Source organism: Acartia tonsa, chromosome 12, assembly GCF_053477335.1.
Source record: "Acartia tonsa isolate MP-2025a chromosome 12, ASM5347733v1, whole genome shotgun sequence".
NCBI classification, from domain to species: Eukaryota; Metazoa; Arthropoda; class Copepoda; order Calanoida; family Acartiidae; genus Acartia; species Acartia tonsa.
The window spans coordinates 14,594,535-14,614,061 of NC_137271.1; the positions used below are offsets into that span (position 1 = coordinate 14,594,535).

The 19,527-nt window shown below is 32.9% G+C and overlaps 2 protein-coding genes across 7 annotated transcripts in view; one reads left to right on the forward strand and one right to left on the reverse strand.

Annotated features, from left to right (window-relative positions):
• Positions 1-1,363: 1,363 nt before the first annotated feature.
• The window catches only part of LOC145334818 (uncharacterized), a 39,458-nt gene continuing 21,294 nt past the window's right edge, over positions 1,364-19,527 (forward strand). For all 6 annotated transcript variants that reach the window (XR_013885026.1, XR_013885025.1, XR_013885027.1 and 3 more), the window contains exons 1-14: positions 1,364-1,470; positions 2,164-2,286; positions 8,434-8,551; positions 9,467-9,548; positions 9,940-10,013; positions 10,454-10,566; positions 11,022-11,109; positions 12,524-12,628; positions 13,575-13,712; positions 14,347-14,490; positions 15,482-15,548; positions 16,150-16,228; positions 18,077-18,194; positions 18,610-18,719. Coding sequence is in view for 3 of the 6 variants with exons in the window: in XM_080180442.1 (XP_080036568.1) it covers positions 1,382-1,470; positions 2,164-2,286; positions 8,434-8,551; positions 9,467-9,548; positions 9,940-10,013; positions 10,454-10,566; positions 11,022-11,109; positions 12,524-12,628; positions 13,575-13,712; positions 14,347-14,490; positions 15,482-15,548; positions 16,150-16,228; positions 18,077-18,194; positions 18,610-18,719 (1,448 nt within the window). In the remaining 3 variants the exon portion in view is untranslated. The remainder of the gene's footprint in view (positions 1,471-2,163; positions 2,287-8,433; positions 8,552-9,466; positions 9,549-9,939; positions 10,014-10,453; positions 10,567-11,021; positions 11,110-12,523; positions 12,629-13,574; positions 13,713-14,346; positions 14,491-15,481; positions 15,549-16,149; positions 16,229-18,076; positions 18,195-18,609; positions 18,720-19,527) is intronic.
• Positions 2,983-7,556, reverse strand: LOC145334819 (glutathione S-transferase 1-like). The gene is made up of 9 exons (XM_080180445.1): positions 6,592-7,556; positions 5,924-6,047; positions 5,447-5,529; positions 5,086-5,148; positions 4,821-4,907; positions 4,614-4,662; positions 4,146-4,237; positions 3,508-3,561; positions 2,983-3,154 (listed from the first exon to the last, which is right to left on the reverse strand). Exons 1-9 carry the CDS (start codon positions 6,646-6,648, stop codon positions 3,107-3,109), a joined length of 657 nt encoding a protein of 218 aa, XP_080036571.1. The 5' UTR covers positions 6,649-7,556; the 3' UTR covers positions 2,983-3,106.

Genomic DNA, 19,527 nt, shown 5'->3' on the forward strand with positions numbered 1-19,527 from the left:
TGCCTTTTCTTTCTCAAGTGAAGATGATGACATCACAGAAAATGATAAAAATACTGAAAATATTGAAGACAAGATAGATGAAGGAAGCAGCAAGGCTCCTATGGGTCACGACAATCCAAAAGACAATATTATGAATCCAGTTGACAATGCCAAGGAAGACAACAAGGCTACATCTAAAAATCCGCCAAGTAAAGAAAAATTAAGTGCAATGATGAAATCAATTGGTGCGCCAACTCTTAAGAAACCAAAAGTAGCATTTAGTGATCCTTTTGGGGATGACTTAGATTTAGAAGATGACTTCTTTACAGAAATTCAACAGCAAGCAGCAAAAACTGACAACACACAAAAATCTCAGATTCCCGCCTCCTCTGCCATTAATATGAAAGCCAATGATAATTTTGCCAAACCATTGAGACCTATATTAAAGAGTTCCAATGCTCAGCCAAGCAGCACACAGACAAACAAACAGACTCCAAGTTTGAGCAGGGACAAGCTGCTATCAATGATGAACATGATTGAAAAGTCTAAGAAAATTGATAATGAAGTAGGTAGAGAAAAAGCTGAAAACTCTAAAGCTGCTGTTCAAGAAACTGAAAAAGCAGATCATAAAGCTCCAAATGCTGACAAAGTAAGATCAATGTTTCGAAGTATCAATAAAGGTCCTACAGTCAAACCAGCAAAAGAAAATACCATTAATAATACCAAAGAATCTACCGAAACAATCTCAGAAGAAGTTGGTAACAGGGAGGGCCCTAAGCCAAACAAAGCAGCTCCTAGCAGAGAAAAGCTGTTGGCAATGATGAAATCAATACAATCAAAACAACCACCAACAGTACCATCGCAAAATTATTCAGCGGTCCAAAAATCTGCCACCAAAATGACTTCTTTTGATAGTGATGATGATTATGATGACCTTGACATTAATGAATTCTTTAAAAAGAAATGATCAGGCCAAAAAAATCATTAAAATTCTGCACCTTTGTAGAGGATGTCTATTATCTAAAATTCAAACAGTAGTTGAAATATAGTAAATTAAATACCAGTGATATTACAAAATTATTATGTTACCTAATCAAATTAATGATTTTGAAACCTATTACGCTTATAACTTGTGATAAAAATTAGTTCAGTGCATTTATAAATGGCATAAAATCTAGATGGACGGATTTATGGTACCCTAACTATAAGTATTTTGTCCCTAACTATTAAATACTTCTTTTTTCATTAAAAAAAAACAATACATTCAATCTATTTTCTACTATTAAAAAGTTCATGTCAAAATATTAATTCTTAGGGTTACCATATTCCTTCCTGATATTAATGAAAATCTAAATTCTTTATTGTTTTAATATATTTTCAGATTGGAAGTGAATAATGCGCAATGTCTAGTCAGGAGCGGAGACGTCCTTGTTCACCCCCAGTGCCTGGGCCCAGCAGCAATGGATCCAGCAATACTCCTCCACAAAGAAGGTAGATTATTAGATTTACAGACAGAACACTGGATAGATACTGATAGATGGATATACAGAAAGATAGATGGATACATAGATTGTTCACTCACATTAAATCCTAGACTTAGCTGTAATAGAATACATAATTCTTCACCAAATATAGATGGACAGTCAGGCAAATTGATAGATACCTAGATAGTCAGGCAGAAAGACAGACAATTTATTTCCTTCTTCATGTATTCACCAGCAGATCAGTGCAAGTAAAAGAAACAAGGTATACAGATTAGATAAACGGACATCCAAACAAATAAACCATTTGCCCCCCCCCCCCCCTTATGTTCAGTATTCACCAACAGAAATAGCACAAGTAATACTACTCCATAAAACAAGGTAGACTGACAGATAGATAGATAAAGTGTGTAAAGGAAAAAAATCGCTTACAATTGACAGAAAGTGAGAAATTAAATTTATTTTCCATAGACCTAATCCGATGAAAATAAGTCAAGGAAATTAGAGATCTTTTGAAGCTAAAATTCTTATTTTTACGGTGGCTTTTCGTGATATTTATCTAAATTTTTAGAAATACATCTTCTCATTAAAATTATCTTGGAATTTTTGTTGTAATATTCAACTATTCAACTGTAGTAATATTTACTATGAAATGTCTCCAATGTAAAAAAAATTATAAACTTTTCAGTTAGATTTTTTTTAGACGAGATGAGCCAACAGTGGAGAGCCTTGCCGAGGTCTTCAGATGTTTTATTTGCATGGAAAAGCTCAGAAATGCCCATCTGTGTCCCCACTGTTCTAAACTGTGTTGCTATATGTGTATAAGGTAATTTTAATGCCTTCTTACAAAAAAGGCATCTAGTGTTTACTTCTTTCATTAATTGAAAAGAAAATTTAATGCTTCTCCTCATTTGTATGGTCTTTGGTCCCTAAAATGTTTGTCCGTCCGTCTGTTCGATTGGTATTTTGTGTGTTTGTAAAGATATAAAAAAACTGTAATTGAAGCTATAAGATGGCTAGAAGAATGGTTCTTCACTTAGAGTACAATATAATTTCTATATGTTTAAGGGTTGAATTTCTTTACATTAAAGGACAAACAGATCTATAATATAGATGTATATACAGACAACTATCTCCCTTCCTTTTTCAAAGACCTTTTTAGTCTGCTTCTAAATTAGTTTCTGCCCTCTAGTGTTTTACTCTAAAATAGGACAGTAATCTTTTTTTCATTCTAAAAAGAAATCAGTTTTCATGAAAACTATTCTTGTTTACATTATGTTATTTAGCCAGAAATTGGTTAAGGTTATTATCACTACAGCAAAGCAACTCAATAAATATCAAGACTGATAAACGACTAGGTAGATGATTTATTATATCATCATAAAATAGGCTTAATCATCAGGACTTTTTAGTTCATATAAGACTTATTGTAAAATAATGTATCCAATTTTATCTGACAGCTGATAAATAAGCGGCTCTAGCTTCTACACCCCCTCCCCCCTCGTAAAAACAATATGGTATCAATTTTATGATTTTATTTAATATTCGTGGTAAATTGTCTGTAATAACACGAAGATACATGATTTTTCAGTCTGGATGGCTTAGAATCCAGTGGTTTCGAAGCCATACTGAAAAAATGTTTACATTCACTTAGGGTACCATTTTCCCATTTCTTCAGCTCCGGCACCATTCGCCTAAAAAAGCAATGTTGATTAAGGGAAAGGTATCTTAACTATCTCATCTAGAGAACCCATGGGCATCATTCGCTTGTAAAGGGATTCAAAACTCTAACGCCTACTGGTGGATATTAGGTTAAGTTAACCTCCAACAGACTACGATTGCACGACCTTTGTCTGCGAAGTCCTAACTGAGCATGGTAATGAGACCATTAGGTATAATGTTATAAGCGAAGCATCTTTATAATAAAGTCTTCTTTTGTTTCTTTGTTTTGTTTCTTTTGTAAATAAAATGTCATTTAATGTGAAAAATTATTTAATACGGTTATAATTACTCCCCCACCCCCCATAACCCCCTAGTAAATGGTTACCTTTTCATAGTTAGGAATCAGACCAGTACATTTCTCAAACCAGGCTTCAGCATCCTGATTAACAAAATAATATGGACTACTGTAATAGTATTGATACCTATTCTATTTTAAGCTAGCAGCTACGACCTAGACGCCTCTAGGGGCACTTGAGGGAGCGGGGTGTGGGGTTGTAAATGAACCCTGTTAATTTTCAATTTTAGTTTTAAAAGAAAAATTTTAGGATAATTTTTTTCTATGGTAGATTTCTTTTGGGATGGTCATGGCATCCTCTAAGAAAATAGTCATAAACCATCCCTGAACCCAGGTGAAGCTAAATTTTAAAGAAAACCATATTTGTTCAGCGAGATCCTTTGGTACAGACAGACATACAAACTTTTTTTTTATAAAGATTAGTATAATGTACTGGTTTAAAATAAAAAATAAAACATTCTTATCATAAAGATATCCTGAAATAAAGACCCATACAAAAAGTAGTTTTTCTTTTTTAGCTTAAAAAGAGCGTTTTTTTTCGTGTTTGGTCAAAATTAATTACAGTATGACCTTATAAGCGCATTTGACTGTAAGCTTGCACCCAATTTGAGAAAAAAATTGACGCTCTTTATCCTCAGCTACATTATTGTATTTAAAAATAAACCTACTGGGTATTTAGAGAGATCAACAAATCCGCAAGCCTTCACAGTTGAGTAGGTCGCAATCAATGACAGATCTCCAATTGTAATATCACTTGTTCCTTAAGCAAAAAAAGTTATAAAAAAAGATGACAACATAGGTACAAAAGTAGCGAAGCACAAAATTTTCTAGCATAGGAATATGGTCAAGGAGATTTAAAGAGCATTGCATTTGTTAAAATCAAGAATCACGAAACCTTTCTCGCATAGTTTAATTTTTAATATGTATAACTGACAGACTGACAAAGTAAATTACAAACTGGAAGCTCATTTGTAAAGGGAATCTTTATAAAAAAAAATTCAGCCGTCTTTCTTATATAACAGATGAGTTAATCACATTCCCTGACAGACAGACAAAGTGAATTATAGGGTAGCTTCGCTACTAATTGATAGCTTTAAATATTTGAAAATACAATGTTGATAAAATAAGATTATTACCAGCAGCAAATTTTCCACCAGCCACCCAGCTATTGATCCATTTCAACACCTGGATATTTGTATGAAGTCAAACTAATCCACATAATAAAGTAACAGAATCTCTATCTGTTTGTCTGTTATCTCGATAACCGCTGAACCGATATGGTCCTCCTAAGTAAAACTAGTTTGGCTGGTCCCAAAGGGTATTTATCAACAAAATGCATCTACCTCATCCAGCTTGTCATGATGTTTTTGTTCTGGTTGAGGCATACCGCTATCAGGTATCATCTTGGGATATGCAATATCACCAAAAGCCTAAAATAAAGGATACCATTACTTAAACAATTTATAATTAAAATTTGTTGATTATATGTCCAACTGTAGTTAGTCTACTTGACCAATTATTGATTCCCTTTGAATCAATTTTCATTGTTTATTACAGAATGAAGAATATTCCTCACGGTTTCATTTGCTTTTATAATTGATATTTTACCTTGTAAAATGCTCCCATATCAAAGTACATCAGTTTATCCACATTGTATCTCAACTTTGCATCCTACAACAGAAATATTGTTATTTTAGTTGATCTCAACAAATTATATAGAACTAACAAACCCCTTCCCTTCTTAGATTTTTAAATTGTTTTTAAGGGTCAATACATCTTGGGAGGGTAGTTGTATCCTCCCCCTAATTAGTTATAAACTTTCTTATGACATATGAGAAACCAAAAGGTTTAGCAGTTTAGCAGAAAGATCCTTTGGTACACACACACATACAGGCAGACAGATTGGTACTTTTATATAAGAAGAAAACATGTTTATAATTTATGACAATTTATTATCAGCCAAAATAACCTTTGGGTAAAGTTTATCAGAATCTCCATATTTGTTAACCAAATAGGCAGCAATAGCCCTGGATTCATTCAGACAGAAGTCACCTGGTAATTAAAATTTATATATGAAAAGATTATCATTTCTTTATAATGGCTTCAAATAATACCTGTGACATCTTAGCATCCTGAAGATATTTGAAAAACTATAGTGTAAGAGCAACAACAATATTATTTATTAATTAATTATATTACACTGAAACTTCTTATTTTAAACATTTCCAAAACAACTTGCATCAATATCTATGACAGATTTATATAGGAAATAATCATGGTTGAGCTAGAGTTTTCCAACCTTAGATTGTCTAATACTAATAGTGCTCCAATAATCCCTAATAAACTCTCATTGACCAAAATGATAAGTCCCATTATTATATTTTTTAAGGAATGAATTTATTTATTCATTTCATATTTGATATATTGAAAACTTAAGATTTCTTACCATCAACAACAGTTGGAATATTATGTTGAGGATTCATCTTGAGATATTCAGGAGTCATGTGTTCTCCCTTCATCAGATTTACTTCCTTGAAGGTGTAGTCTAAGCCAAGACATTCTGCTGTCATCTAAAAGAATATTTTCTGATCTTGCTAGTTTTCATGATTCATTATTATTGACACTGATAGAAGCGCCCAAATATAAGAATGGAGGAAGGAACCCTCCTAACATTTTGTTGAAAAACGAGATTGATATATTGATAAAATAATCATTCATTTTTTAAGGAACATACAGACAATCAGAAGTTTCAGTGTTTTAATGATCATAAATTGAAAATAAGCATTGGTAGAGAAAAGAAAGCATGAGAGGGGGGATTGGGTAGCAGAGGGTTGAGGCATTCTTTACCAACTATGTCCAAAGATAAAATTGGACCCACAGAAAGTTAATCCCCTTACCTTTCCTTTTTGTAAAAGCTGTTGGTACAACCCTAAGTTTACTCTTGTGATTAAGTAAATATAATTTAGACTGAAGAGGGTGCTAAGATCTCTGAAATATATTTCAAAATCAATACTATGAACTGAAAGACTAACTGATTAGGACAAATGGGCTGACCCTAATTATAAAAAAGGTTTCGCTTTTAAAAATCCATGAGACTCATGGTAAAGTACTGACCTGCACAATCCTGCAAGGGGCTGAACCTTGCATACCATAAATCTCAATTGAAGGCATTTTTAAATTGTCTTTCGATCTATATTGAATAGTAGTTTTATTAATGTTACATTGTTATTTGCTTTCTAAGCTGTTTCATTCAGAATAAATGATTTAAAGAGTTTTATTGAGATCAAACATTATTACAAAATTAAAATAGAATAATATTCTTCTCAATAAAATATATTCCAACTTAGAAAATAAAATAAAAATACATCAAATTCTAAAACGTGAAGTTTTCATAATTAAAGAACATTAAATGAAATCAATATAATACAAAACATGACTTTTAAGCAAATTGTTATAACATGTTAGTGTTTAAAATTGCTGCTTTAAACTGGATTGCTGTGCCTAATTCTGTCTTTCAATATTTCTCACATACACTAAATTATATAAAAGATAAGAAAGTGGTTAATATTTTGAAATATAAAATACACAACGTTATCTCTCATTTATTAGCAAATAGAAATAACTATTGCAATATTAGGTACACTAATTTTTAATAGCGCAGCAACGTCTAAATATTGAGTTGGGGAGGGGTTAGGCAAGTGCGGTAGGCTAGAAAAAAAAATATTAGGTAAATGTTTTCTATGGTGATAATAAAGATAAAGTTTTATGATTTATTTAGTTGAATAACTGAAATATATAATTTTTTTACATCTTTGTTTTGAAATAATATAATGAAGAATTAATTTTTAAAAATACAATTTTGTGACAACAAATATTCTACAATATTTAAAACTGAAAGAAAACATTATTGGATATCCACATATTTATTAGAAAAATATGTGACTGTTCAATATGATGAATTAAGTCTACTAAATTGCCATACTGTAAAACTCTCTGGGTATTTACAGATCTCTCACATAATCACATCATAGTAGTAACAAATAACTTCCAACTGGTGTATAAGTGTGATATAGCAGAGAAAAAAATATTTAGACCATTTGTTGCAGTAAAAATCTTTAGACAACTTCCACTTGTTGCAAACATTGATGTGTTCAGTTTATGTTTATACAAAGCATCTAAAGAAATTCCTCTAAAAATCTTTAAATTTTAATTTTGTAATGTACCTAATGATCAAGGAAGGTTAGGAGAGAGGTATTAATTAAATCATATTTCTCTTTTAAAATCCTTAAATAGTAACAGGATTTGTATATGTCTGTCTGTACCTTGTACCTTGTACCCCTGAACAGATATGGTTCTTTTCTACAGAGTAGCTTCTCATTGGTCCTGTGAAAGTTGTTAACTATTTTGGGGGAAGGGAACAGCCACTCACCCAAAGAGAAATCACCCCCCCCCCCACCCACCCCAAAAAATCTAGTTCTTTTAAAATTTTAAAGCCTATCAAATTTGGCTGAATTTAAGACACATTGAAAACATTTAAAGCTCTGTTTGTGAAAGTATACAATAACCTCTACAAATGTTTATCAACAAACATTTTTTTTGTGTGGTCTCGAAAATTACTAAATCACAGATAAAAACAACAGTATGTCTGTCTGTGTGTTTAATTAAAGAATCTCCCCGACCGCTGTACCGATACGTTTCTCCTTAAAAGTTATGCTTTTATAGGACCAGGGAAGGTTTATTACTATTTGAAGTAGGGTACCTCTAGTTCTATCCTCCGAAAATTTATCTTCTGGAACCCCCCCTCAAAAATATATATATATCTTTTCAAAATGTAAAGAAGAGAGTCGACCTTTTCCCTATAGTGCCCCTAGAGCCCGCTAGGGGCGTATCCGCTGCAAGTAAAGAATATTGCAATATTACCGACAACTAAAATATCAACTTTAAACATAATTTTAGACGTTGGTTGACTGAGCAGAGGTCCCAGTGCCCGCATTGTAGAGCATCTTTGCACATCCATGAGCTGGTCAACTGTAGGTGGGTAGAGGAGGTCACTCAACAGATTGATAATCTTAAGGTTTGTTCTTTTTAATTTTTAAAAAAGTAATATAACAATATTGATGACAATTTTATTGTAAATAAATCTCGAATAAGACATTTCAAACATTAAATTAAGGGGGGGGGGAAGTTTTGACACATTTGCGTAAACCTGGTGGGGGACTACTGTTTTGGAAGTCCCAAAAGCCAAATGCTGAGGAAGCAGTAACATTTTTTTTATATATTGATGTAAAAAGTAAAAACTTACAAATAGAACCGCTAGTTTGGACTAATAGCAACAAGAAAAAAATACTTAATACACGTTAGAAGCATAAATGAATAACAATTTAAGGGGGGGGGGAGTTTTGACACATTTGCGTAAACCTGGCACCTAGGCTTTATCTTTGGACTAAGAGGATAGGTTATTGATGATAAAATCATTCTTATATGATGAATTTCACGAAGTTTTAAGATTTTTTGGATAGGCCTTCAGGTTCCGAAGCCCCAGGCCTCCAGGTGGTCTCTGTACATGTAAAAATGAAAAAAAAAATTTTTTTAAGTTACAAATCAATTTATAAAACAAAATATGCATCTTTTTTAATATTATTCACATATTTGAATAAAAAGACGCATATTTTGTTTTATGAGTTGATTTGTAACTTAAAAAAAATAACTTTACAGAGACCACCTGGAGGCCTGGAGCTCCGGAACCTGGAGGCCTATCCAAAAAATTTTAAAACTTCGTGAAATTCATCATATAGGAAAGATTTTATCATTAATAACCTATCCTCTCAGTCCAAAGATAAAGCCTAGGTGCCCCCCAAAATAATCTTTTGATTGCACTCACATATTGGGATCTTACAGGGATATCTGAGTCTTAATTGAATGTCTTTACATCTTTTTTTCATTTCAAAAAGGCATCAGTTTTCATGAAAAATAATCTTGTTAAACCTAGGATGTTGGAGACAGAACTCCTGGAGGCAGAGGATCTTCTGGAAGTAGCTTATCTGGTACTCCAGAATCTAGAGGTGGTGGAGGTTGGTTCAATTCTTTTTCATAAAAAATTTTAAAATTCTACAACTCTGTATTCGAAAATGAAATACCTAGCCTAAACAACCATAGATCTATGGTAACCTTACGAAGAATAAAGAAACCATTCAGTTCAGTAATTGAGATCTCAATCTAATGACAAAAAAAATTCTTGTTTATTATTATTTTTGTACTAGCGGCTACGTCCCTAGAAGCCTCTAGGGGCACTTAAAAAATAGAAGTAAAAAATGTTTAGGGGTTCTTTTTAACTTGGGGTGATTTTTCTTGGATGTACCCAATAAATAGTTACAAGCCTTCCTTGGACCCAGCTGTTAGCGAGATCCTTCGATACAGGCAGACATCCTGTTACTTGACTAGTATTTTGATTCTTGTAATTAGGTCTTGACAAATGTGAGTTGCACGATGAGAAGCTGAGTGTTTACTGTTGGACATGTTCCAAGTGCATCTGTCATCAGGATTGTGTTTCACAATTTTACGCGGCATTGTTGTTTTTATTTCCGCCGCCTGTATTACCATATAATATTTAAGAACAGATTATTCTAAGAGATACATAAGAAACAAAACATATTCCAATTACAATATCTAATAGATAAAAGTACACACTTTTTTTTAAGTGCTGGTGGAAATTTTTTTTTGGGGGGGGCGATTTTTCCCTCCCCCAAATCCTTCCTTGGACCTATGAGAAGTTTCACTGTAAAAGAGAACCATATTGGTTCAATGTTTAGCAAGATCATGTTATGAGCAAGATCCTTCGGTACACACAAACAGACAGACAAACATCCTGTTTCTTTTATATAAGGAATAGGCAGATTTAGGAACCTTACTTTATCAAAACAATATCCTGGATTATTTTTTTGCATTTTTAAAAATGTGAACATGAAAAAATATTAAACAGTGTGCTTTATGGGGAGGAAATCACTCTGGACATACATTCAAACCTTTGGATGATATCTACTCCCAACATGTGGGTAGAGTTAGAGAGGAAGTTGCGCTACTTAGAAGAAGGTTAGTTTTATTAATGGATTTATTATTACTTGGATATTAAACCAGATTATCGTGTACTTTAATAAATTGAACTTGAAGCTGGCTAAAATATTATAGGTACCCACCATCCACCCCCTTTAACCCATCCCCTTCTACTGTATTAAAGAATTGACCAATAAATGATGTCCATGTTAGCAAACTAAATTGACAAAGATCATAGTGTCCTCGTATATTCTATATAAATTGTTTTATCATATTGTTTAATTTTTGAATTTTGGGGGAAGTTATCCCCACCGTCCCAAAAGAAATCGCCTCTTAGAAAAAAATGCATCCCCCCCAATTTTTTCTTTCTTTTAAAAGCTTAAATTAAAAAATAGGTAAGGTTTAGCCCCCCGCCTTTCCCCCCAAAAACAAAAAAATGATTAAACTCTAGAGACTTCCTCTGGGCGTAACCGCTTGTAATGATTATAATTTAGGTTGATGGAGTTGATATCCTTGGGTCAGGAGCTGGAAAGAAATGTTGAAAGTGTGAGGGCTGCCAAGGATGAGAGAGTTAGAGAAATAAGGAACATTATTCTTTAATCAATAAATATAGATGTATAACCAGACAACTACCTGGATCATCCTGTTAGGATTTTTTTTACGCCTGCTATCAAATTGCTTTCTGCTCTTTTGTAGCGACTTGGCTGTGTTAGTATTCCCGATGCTATTGGTTGATTTTCAAAGACCCAATTGAAAGTCGACACAGGGTCCTCAAAATGGGGGCATAAAGTTATTTAACCCCTTAATTAGTTTACAGTTTACAGTGGGTAGGTAAAGGATATAAAATTTCTTGGATATTGAGCCAATGAGAAACATTGTAATTCTAGTGCAGCATAAACAAAGCATAATAAATCCCCTGGACATTTAGAAATGCTGAAAACCTGTAAGAGTACAGTTCCAACTTTGATGATGATGATCAAAGGTGGAACTGTATTCTTAGAGGTTTTCATCTTCTGTTTCAACCAGTTAGACCAAAAACAACATGGAGGGAATTCCTAAGTGAACTGGAAGAGGAGAAACTATCATCTTTCATTAATGCCTCTACTAAGGCCAAATTAAATGAAAAATGGAGAACCATTGTGCGTGGCCAATGCTCTGGAAAGAAGAGATAAATGGCGATAATGATGATGATCATTTGTTTGAATTAGTTTATTTAAATATGAAGACGTTGTTGTTAAAAAGCAAAATTGATGAAGAAGAAATATTTGATGAAGATCCTCTCTCTATCCAGATTATAGCTGACAATATTGAGGAAAATATTAAACAAGAAATAGACGATCCTTTCTTGTTTAATATTTTCCTCAATATCGTCAGCTTCCTCTCTATCCAGATGAGAAGTCAAGCCATAACGTGCTTGAACGTGGAGCTTGAAGTGTCTATAAAAAAAGTGTCTCAACCTACTCCATGACTACTTAGGTCCAAACCCTAATGAACTATGGCTAATCAATCAATCCAGATGAGAGTTGACAAAAATGGAGGAAAATATTAAACAAAAATAGAAGATCCTCTCTATCCAGTTTAGAGCTGACAATATTTAGGAAAATATATAATTGAGACTGTGATTTCAAGATTAAAGTATCTTAACGCTGATGATGGCTTTTTGATTTTTTTGTCGTGTTATACCTGACGTATTTGAAGTATAAGTTAATACCTACAGAGAATTAACATTTAAATCCGTATCATCATTCCTCACAAATTTCTTTCTTATCCATTATTTCCATTTTAAACAATGTGATTTTGGCCCTTTTTTTATAAAGCTTAGCAGTCACAATAAACTAATAACTAGTGGGTATAGAATATAAAAATATTGTAACTGAATTAGAAATGTTGTTGCACTAATGATAGCATACAGAAAATTCATGTATCGTATCGTTTTATAGGTAATTTTCTACTAAAATAAAAAAATCATAAAATTAATAAAGAATTGTTACAAAATAGAAATGCTGTTGAGCTGATGATCGCCAGACTTGATTCCCAGCTGAAGCACAAACTTCTCACTCTCATGGGAAACAAGAACTCTCTTAATCAAGAAACAGAACAGGTATTTTCAGGGATAAGACAATGGCCGATAAATGGATGTACTTCCCCAATGATGAGATACAAAATTCCCTCCTCTCATGATTATAATTAGTGGTTGAAACATTTGACATTCAACGCGGCGGCATAGAGCTGTACTACACAAACAAGAACAATTTCTATAGTAGAATATATATTTCGCTTGATTCAAACCTTCTCAATTCTAATCGTTTAGGAGTTTCTGTACAACATATTGTTATATTTACAGACTTAAACGGACAGACGTCAATTGTAGATTTACTTTGCACTTTACAAACTGTTTTATTTATTTTGAGGCCTAATTCTTAAAAGTATATATTGTAGTAATGTATTGAACTTTAGTTTTAACCAAACAAAAACATTATCGCGACTTTAAGACCCAATATATAACTAGTCTTTTTAAAAAAATCATTTTATATTTTTTTGTAGCCAATGCAATGAACAACAAATTAGCTAAAGTATTTTTTTTTAATAGCTTAACCCTTACCCTACATCTACACATGTATGTCCGTTTTCGACATTAGTTTTTTCATATTACTAAGGTGCATTATTTGCCAAATGGACCACATTTCTGCACTACCTCTCCGATTTCGGTTATACTTTATATTTGGGTATGTTGGGTGGTTCTAGGATCCCAGAGGTCAGAAAAAAGTTTCAGAGTTTATCTATTTTTGTTTTTGTTACCCACCTTCATGGATAGCTAGATATCTAGACATCCAGGGACTCTGAAACTTTGTTTTTGCGCTCTAGGATCCTAGAACCACCCAACAGGCCAGAGAATTCCCGAAATCGAAGAGGTAGTGCAGAAAAGTGGTCCACTTGGCAATTAATGCACCCTAAATTCCATTTATACAGGTTGCAAAGAAAACAACTTCTCATTCTCAACTCCACAAATCCAATCATTTTGTATTACCACTGCACTAATAATTTAGGTTGAACAGCTGTTGGGACAAATAGAATCTCAGCTGTCGACAGCTACCAAGGGACAGCTGATTGCCAAGAGTGCGGAGCTTCTGCAACTAGCTTCCAGTGCCAATAAGAAGCCAATGCCAAGTTTTGTCTCTGCCCAGGTAATGTTAATGTGTATGGCCAGGTATGAATTCAATTGGTATTCAGCCCCAATAATGATAATAAAAAAAATAGCCTTTTAGTAGATTAGAATTATTGTAGTAAAGTTTGTGCGTTATTAGCTTGGTATCAACCTATCAGAATTCAATGATAATACTAAAAAAATTTGAGCCAACTAATATAAGACAACATGGTTGTAAATCTTTGGGTACCAGTGAAATGTACAGTCCAATGTCCTTTTTTTTGTTTGCATTTTGATTACCTACCTACCTAGAGTATTTAATGTTGTATTATTTTTCCAAAAATTACTTTAAAACTTTAGTACATATTATGTATGAAATTATAATTTGCCACATTTCTGTGGGGGGTTGGAATGTGAATTTATTTTTTTTACCCTAGTTCTCTTCCTTTTTGGATTTTGTTTATTTTTTTTATTAAAAAATATAACCGAGGTCATGTGCCGACTTCCAATAAAGTCTTTTAATATCAACCAATAGCGTCGCAAATATTAACAATTTAACACATCCAAGTAGCTACAAAAGGGCAGAAAGCAATTTGCTAGGAAATGAAAAAAGATTCCCAACACTGGATCCAGGTAGTATATTCTATACTTATACATTTATTTATTTTTTTTAGGTGCAGCCACATTTCCAATCTGAGATAGTTCCTGGTTATGATGAGAAGAGCTTTACTCTGACTCACTTTAGCTCTCTGCAACGCAAAGCTGATCCTGTATATTCACCACCACTGCATGTCAACGGTCTCAGCTGGAGATTAAAGGTAAATATAGAAATAATATTCTGTTGTATGCTATATTTCCCTGTCTGATTCTATGTCGCTTAAAATATTATTAACTTCATCACTAAATTGTTAGTGTTTTTCAGAAAATTTTCACTGATTAAGGCTATAGACGTTACTTTGATATAGAGGGTTTTTGTTTCATAGATAGATAAGATGACACAATCATAAAGAAGACTCTTGAAACATCAACAAATCTACAGGATATTTGACCACTGTTTTTTTTTCAGGGGTCGTCAGCCGCGTGTAAACCTCAGTGAAATTTTCATATATTTTAACTTCAGCTAGATGTCTTAAACTGGTCATAAACGGACAATCTATCTTTTTGGCATTTTTAAAAGTACACAGGCGGGTTTAAATTTGAGGCGTGGCTGCCGAGTTCTGATATTTTAGTTTCATAATAATTCTTCTCATAATGGTTAATGATTTATGCTTCATCAGCTTTATTATTAGCTATTGGCTTCTCTATTAGTTTCTTTAAAGGTAGAAGGGGGGGGGGGGGGGGTGTTCAGGTGGAGGGTATATTTCTTTCACATTTTAAGATTTTCAGTAAATTTAGAAGCCTTTTATTACATTTTACTGGACATGAACAAACTGAAAGGGGTAGTTACACGAAATGCATTTGAACTTAATTTAGTGAACCGCATATTTTTTCCCAGTTAATGAGTTAGACTACATTTATATGGCATATATGTATTTGAAAGAATTTTAATTTTCTACCACTTAGTTTTTAAAATATCAAGACTTGAAAATCGTCTTTTTGTGATATATGCAATTTAAAAAGACGATTTCCAAGTCTTGATATTTTTAAAACTACGTGGTAGAAAAATAAAATTCTTTCAAATATATGCCATATAAATGTAGTTTAACCCATTAACCAGGAAAAATTATGCCCATCACTAAATTAAGTTCAAATGCATTTCATGAAACTACACCTTTAGGAGAGTATAAGCTAATAAAATGTTATTTTAAGGTATATCCGGATGGAAACGGAGTTGTCCGCGGAAACTATCTTTCTGTATTCCTTGAATTGAGTGCAGGTACTTTCACCTAATTTTTTATTTAATATTTATGGAAAATTGTTTGTAATTCTATGCTATACATGATTTACCAGTTTTGCCTTTAACTGGTTCTAATCCAGAGGATATTAATCGGTTTCGAAGCCATTCTTAACTTACCTAATACGGTCGAGGCTGCTGTCACTAACGTCAGATCCAACAGCCAAGGTTACCCAAATGAAGCCAAGTCTACCCTTACATGTCCAAACACCAACAGACAGCAAACTCTTTGATTTTCATGGCTACTTTAAAAGATGGACGGCTGAAACTTTACAAATGCTGTTTAGATCACTCTCCTTGTCCGTATGAACCATGATTTTTTTTGCTAGTTATTGATGTTGTCATCCTTGTTTATTTTGCTTGTAGGTTTTGCTTACCGAAACAAGTAAATATGAGTACACAGTTGAAAGATTTCTATTATATGTGAATTTTTAGTGAAGATTCCTATTTATATGTGCTTCTTCACTATGCCCCTTTTGTCCGTCTGTTTGTCGGTTATGCTTAAAAAGACAAAAACCTTATTATTTAAGTTCACAAAGGCATCAGTTTTCATAAAAACTAATCTGGTTTATATTGCTTGTAGGACTTCCAGAAACAAGTAAATACGAATACAGAGTTGAGATGGTGCACCATGGACGTGATACTAATAAGAACATTGTCAGGTACACAATTTTCCTTTACATATTCAGACAGGGAGGAGTCATTGGGCTGTTCATTACACTAGTTCTCAAAGTTTTATAGTAACGTTTTCTTAATCGTTTGCACTTTTGTTGAATTTTAGTTTTTTGCATAAGGAAAAAGGATAAGAGGATGAATACTCACCCCAATTTCATTGTAAAATATTACTTCCCCCCTACTAAAATAATTTGTCTGCTATTTATGTAAACCGTCCGCGGCTTTTTGCATCTTAATCATAACCTATTCTATATATGTAAAAAAAAAAAAAAAAAAATTTTATCTTATTAATTATTATTATTTTTCTGAATTTATTATGTTTTAAAAAAAATTAAAGAAAATATTTAAAATACAATTTGATTTAGAATCTTAAAAAACAAACAGCCGCGGACGGTCTTAGTGCAGCAGAAAAGTATGTTTCGCCTAGTTTAAAAATAGGAGGGTTCACCTTTTATGATCAAAAATTTATTTTTTTTCAAATTAGCCTAAATGTAATATTTAAATCTAATTAACATGATAAAACTTTTAAATGTTTACTAATAAAAAATTAATAGTTTAGCTCTCAGCCACCAGGTTCGCTAGTTGTCTACTTCAAAGACATACATTAAAACTAAGGCTAAATATTAAATAAAAAATTTCATAACTGAATAATCTAAATAAGTGAATAATCTGTAATGCTATCTGTGTTCTTTCTCAGACAATACTCGTTTTTACAATATTTTTAACATTTTTAAGTGATGTTATTTACCCCTCAGGGTTTGGCCCTTTAGTGACAAAAATCCAAAACAAGAAAAATACAGGCAAAATAAAAATTGATGAACGCTTTGATATTCTAGTTCTATATTCAAAGCTAGATGGCACTGAAAAACTGATTATTATAATTTACAATCAAATGTTCATATTAAATTTGTAAAAACGTTTATTTATTAAAAAATATAAGTTAGATAGACTGCAATATAAATCTTATAAGCGGATAATGAGTGTTATGATTAAAGTCAGTAGCAAAGTCATGAAAAATTAATAATGATAATTTTATATTCTTTCATTAGGTTTCATCAGAATGGATGATAATTCAAAATATTTCTATATCATCCCTTAAAAATTAGATTTATGCTTCAAACAGCATCTATAATTGTCTTGAAATTATATTTAATTTTAAGATATTCCCATTTTGAAAAGTGGTGGAATAACATTAAAAATTCAGCGCGGCAATTGCTCAATATAGGCCTCTAGGCCCACTGCCTATTTTAGTCCTTCAAATACCTCGATTTCTCTCTTTTATTATTTTCTCTATGGTTTTTTGATTCATTAAGTTGAGTGTTTAAACGTTTCAACCACTACTTGTGATTTACAGAGGGGTAATTTTGAATATCATCATTGGGGATGTAATTGAACACCTATTTATCGGCCATTGTCTTATCCCTTTATATGTAAGGTTTAGGGTTGCCATCTTTAATTCTACAAATTCATATCCCCTGTTACCTGCAGATGTGCTGGAAAAATAGATATAAAATATGTGGATATTGTGAGAGATTCTCGTATACCCTAATAACAATGTTTCTCCCAGCTGGCTAATACCCCCCCCCCCCCATCCCCCTCTTTATGATTTTACCCCATCTCTTCTCCTGACCATGGAGGAACGTATTGACCAATATCTGAAGAATATAATTACGACAAATATTCACCTGCTCTAATATCCACCTATTCTATTATATCCATTAATGAGAAGCAAAAGATAGAACAGTTTGTTTTTCAAGATTACATATTTATGGTTTTCACCTAAACCCTTCCCTAACAAATATGATAGGTGTCATAAACAATATTTTATGATTTAGGGAATTTGCCTCGGATTTTGAGGTTGGCGAGTGTTGGGGTTACAACAGATTCTTTAGGCTGGACCTTCTGGCCTCGGAAGGATATCTTTGCAGTGATAGTCTCACTCTTACATTTCAGGTTATATATCCTTATATTATACTAACAGGATGTCTGTCTATCTGTGTGTACTTAAAGATCTTGCTAACTGCTGAACCGATATGATTCGCCTTTACAGTGTAGATTCTTAGGTCCTGGAAAGATTCATAACTATTTTGGGGGAGGATACCACCAGCCTCCCAAAATGAAATGCCCCTAGAAAAAATATACACCCCCTGCATTTTTTTTCTACTTTTTATTCTCAAAAATAAAATTGCAAGTGGGAGAGGGTCGAATCAAACGTCCTCCCACTTGAGGCCTCTAGGGGCGTAGCCGCTAGTAATAGATATAGACTAACAGACAGACATTCACGCAATACAGATTCTATATGATAGATAGATAGACAAACAGACATGAAAAACATAATTGTCATATTTAGACAACATCTTCATTACAGGTTCGAGCCCCCACATTTTTCCAGAAGTGTCGAGACCAACAATGGTATATCCAGCAGTTGCAAGCAATTCATAGCCAACATACAGCTCAAATATCTGAACTTAGAACAAGGTAGGGATGATAAATGTATTAATAATAGATGTTTATCCCTGGATCCAGCGTTAAGGAACTTTTTCGTCTAATAGCAAATTGTTTTCTGATCTTTTGTAGCGACTTGGTTGTGTTAATATTCCCGACGCTATTTGCATATATTCAAATACCCAATTGAATGTCGGCACCGGGTCCATGGGGTGGAACATACAGTTATTTTACCCCTTTCCACTCTATTGTTTTACTTTAATTACCCTTGTTTGTTACAAGTTAATACAGAATTAAAAATTTAAAATAATGTCTAAACTAAATATTTTTTGTTTTATTTACTTACCTACTGACTTATTTAATCACAATATTTGATTTGTTGCAATTAAATTGATTTGATTATCATAGATGGATTAAGGGGGGGGGGGAAGTTCTGACACATTTGCGTAAACGGTGATTATTGGCTTTATCTTTGGACTGAGAGGATAGGTTATTAGGGATAAAATCATTCTTATATGATGAATTTCCCCCAGATTTAAGATTTTTTGGATAGGCCTCCAGGTTCCGGAGCTCCAGGCCTCCAGGTGGTCTCTGGACAGGTAAAAAAATATAAAAATCCTTATTTGAACAGTTAGAGGTAAGTTTATAAAATAACATAAGCTTTTTTTTATATATTATTTATATATTTGAAGAAAAAATTACAATCGGCCTCCAGGTTCAGGTGCTGCAGGCCTCCAGGTGGCCTCTGGACAGGTATAAAATCCAAATTTCTTATTTGAACAGTTAGAGGTAAGTTTATTAAACAACATAAGCTTCTTTATATATATTAATCATATATTTG